Source organism: Meleagris gallopavo, chromosome 11, assembly GCF_000146605.3.
Source record: "Meleagris gallopavo isolate NT-WF06-2002-E0010 breed Aviagen turkey brand Nicholas breeding stock chromosome 11, Turkey_5.1, whole genome shotgun sequence".
Lineage (NCBI taxonomy): Eukaryota > Metazoa > Chordata > Aves > Galliformes > Phasianidae > Meleagris > Meleagris gallopavo.
Window position 1 is genome coordinate 14255521 of NC_015021.2, and position 3204 is coordinate 14258724.

The following is a 3204-nucleotide window of genomic DNA, read 5'->3' on the forward strand; positions in this document are numbered from 1 at the left end:
GCACCACATCTATCCACTGCCCCATATGCAGTGCTGGGCAGTGCTGAGACGGTGTCCATCGCTGCCAAAGCCACCACAGGCACTGCTGTCCTGCAGACTGAAGGTACCCCAATGGGGCTGGGCATGGGGACGGTCTCCAGTGTGGTAGCTGCTGTGTCACTGCCAGATGGTGTCCCTGGAGAAGGGTACAGCACCAGGACTTGGGCAGTGACAGGTACCCCTGCTGCCCACCCCAGTGGCAGCAGCTCTGGATGGGTAGGTAGGACTGTGACTCCAAGTTTTGGCTCTGACTCATATGGATCAGGCACAGCCACGCTGTCAGCATCTCCACAAGACCCCATGGAGAAGGGGACAGGCACCTCAGAGCCACTGGGCAGCAGCACCACTCCCACAATGTCTGTGGGGTCACCCAGAGCTCTGCAGAGCACTTCTGGGCAGCCTGCACCTGGAACTCCTGTGCCTCTACAAGAAGGGATCACGGAAAAGGAACATGTAAGTGACAGCAGCATTCTGACAGGAGATGTCCCAGCACCCAGTGAAGGTTTGTCACCATCTGTGACACTCACCCCTGCAGCTCCTCTGGTGCTGGGGACAGAAGCACCTTCCTCAGCCACCAGCTCAGCGACTGATGACGATGGGTTGATGCAGCCTCACCGTGCTGTCACTGTGGAGTGGACACCGGGGACAGCACAGACCGTGGTGCTGTCTGATGTCCAACACAGCACAGGGACATCACCCCACTCCCTCACCTGGAGCCCAGCTGAGCTGCACACGGCTTCTGTGCGCCTGTCCCAGGAGGTGACACCAGGGCTGGACGAGGCCACCTCTCCTCTTTTCACCACAGCCAGCATCACCGTGGGGAACCCTGAGCCTGCATCAACCATGTCTGACCGTGTCACATCTCCCACTGTGCCAGCAACTACAGGGTCATCTCATCATGCTGGAATACAAAAATCAGGAACCATGATCGCCCCAGGCACAGCCTCAGCAACAATCACTCCTCCTGCCGTTGATGGTGTCAGTGAGGCCACAGCCCCTGGTCTACCAGCCCCTGGTACAGTTGGAGATGGGCTGCACGGAGACACAGCCGTTACCCATCCCCGTGTCACCTCTCAGCTCCATGCCACCACCACAGCAGCTCTGGGCACGTCAACCACAGCCATGGATGTCAGCTCTGCACCACATCTATCCACTGCCCCATATGCAGTGCTGGGCAGTGCTGAGACGGTGTCCATCGCTGCCAAAGCCACCACAGGCACTGCTGTCCTGCAGACTGAAGGTACCCCAATGGGGCTGGGCATGGGGACGGTCTCCAGTGCGGTAGCTGCTGTGTCACTGCCAGATGGTGTCCCTGGAGGAGGGTACAGCACCAGGACCTCAGAAATGACAGGTACCTCTGCTATCCACCCTGACAGCAGCACCTCCGGATGGGCAGGAAGGACAGTGACCGCAGGGTTTGGCAGTGACCCATATGGACCAGGCACAGCCACGCTGTCTCCAGCTCCACATAGCCCTGCAGACAAGGGGACAGGCATCTCAGTGCCACTGGGCAGCAGCACTGCTCCCATGAAGACTGTAGGGTCACCTAGAGCTCTGCAGAGCACTTCTGGACAGGCTGCACCAGGATCAACCCTCCCTCTGCAAGAGATAACAGTGACTGAGGAACGTATGCATGCCACCAGATTGCTGACAGGCGACGTCCCTGCACCCAGTGAAGGTTTGTCTCCTGCAGTGAGACATGTCCCTGCAACTCCTCTGGTGCTGGGAACAGAAGCACCTTCCTCAGCCACCAGCACAGCGACTGATGACAGTGGGTTGGTGCAGCCTCACCGTGCTGTCACTGTGGAGTGGACACCGGGGACAGCACAGACCGTGGTGCTGTCTGATGTCCAACACAGCACAGGGACTTCACCCCACTCCCTCACCTGGAGCCCAGGTGAGCTGCACACAGCTTCTGTGCGCCTGTCCCAGGAGGTGACACCAGGGCTGGACGAGGCCACCTCTCCTCTTTTCACCACAGCCAGCATCACCGTGGGGAACCCTGAGCCTACATCAACCATGTCTGACCGTGTCACATCTCCCACTGTGCCAGCAACTACAGGGTCATCTCATCATGCTGGAATACAAAAATCAGGAACCATGATCCCCCCAGGCACAGCCTCAGCAACAATCACTCCTCCTGCCGTTGATGGTGTCAGTGAAGCCACAGCCCCTGGGCTACCAGCCCCTGGAAGATCTGGAGATGGGCTGCACGGAGACACAGCCGTTACCCATCCCCGTGTCACCTCTCAGCTCCATGCCACCACCACAGCAGCTCTGGGCACGTCAACCACAGCCATGGATGTCAGCTCTGCACCACATCTATCCACTGCCCCATATGCAGTGCTGGGCAGTGCTGAGACGGTGTCCATCGCTGCCAAAGCCACCACAGGCACTGCTGTCCTGCAGACTGAAGGTACCCCAATGGGGCTGGGCATGGGGACGGTCTCCAGTGTGGTAGCTGCTGTGTCACTGCCAGATGGTGTCCCTGGAGAAGGGTACAGCACCAGGACTTGGGCAGTGACAGGTACCCCTGCTGCCCACCCCAGTGGCAGCAACTCTGGATGGGTAGGTAGGACTGTGACTCCAAGTTTTGGCTCTGACTCATATGGATCAGGCACAGCCACGCTGTCAGCATCTCCACAAGACCCCATGGAGAAGGGGACAGGCACCTCAGAGCCACTGGGCAGCAGCACTGCTCCCGCAAAGTCTGTGGGAGAACACAGTGCTCTGCAGGGCACCGCTGGGAAGCCAACACTGGGAACAGCCATCCCTCTGCAAGAGATAACAATGACTGAGGCACATGTGAGTGGCACCCACATGCTGACAAGTGACGTCCCAATGCCCAGTGGAGGTTTGTCTCCTGCAGTGAGACATGTCCCTGCAACTCCTCTGGTGCTGGGAACAGAAGTACCTTCCTCAGCCACCAGCACAGCAACTGATGATGATGGGTTGATGCAGCCTCACCGTGCTGTCACTGTGGAGTGGACACTAGGGACAGCACAGACCGTGATGCTGTCTGATGTCCAACACAGCACAGGGACATCACCCCACTCCCTCACCTGGAGCCCAGCTGAGCTGCACACGGCTTCTGTGCGCCTGTCCCAGGAGGTGACACCAGGGCTGGACGAGGCCACCTCTCCTCTTTTCACCACAGCCAGCATC

At 59.0% G+C, this 3204-nt stretch overlaps 1 protein-coding gene across 1 annotated transcript in view; it reads left to right on the forward strand.

Annotated features, from left to right (window-relative positions):
• LOC104912663 (mucin-4) overlaps positions 1 to 3204 on the forward strand; it is a 14359-nt gene that overhangs the window by 1012 nt on the left and 10143 nt on the right. Inside the window, 1 exon segment of the mRNA XM_031555084.1 lies at positions 7 to 3202. Within this exon segment, the coding sequence (XP_031410944.1) occupies positions 7 to 3202 (3196 nt within the window).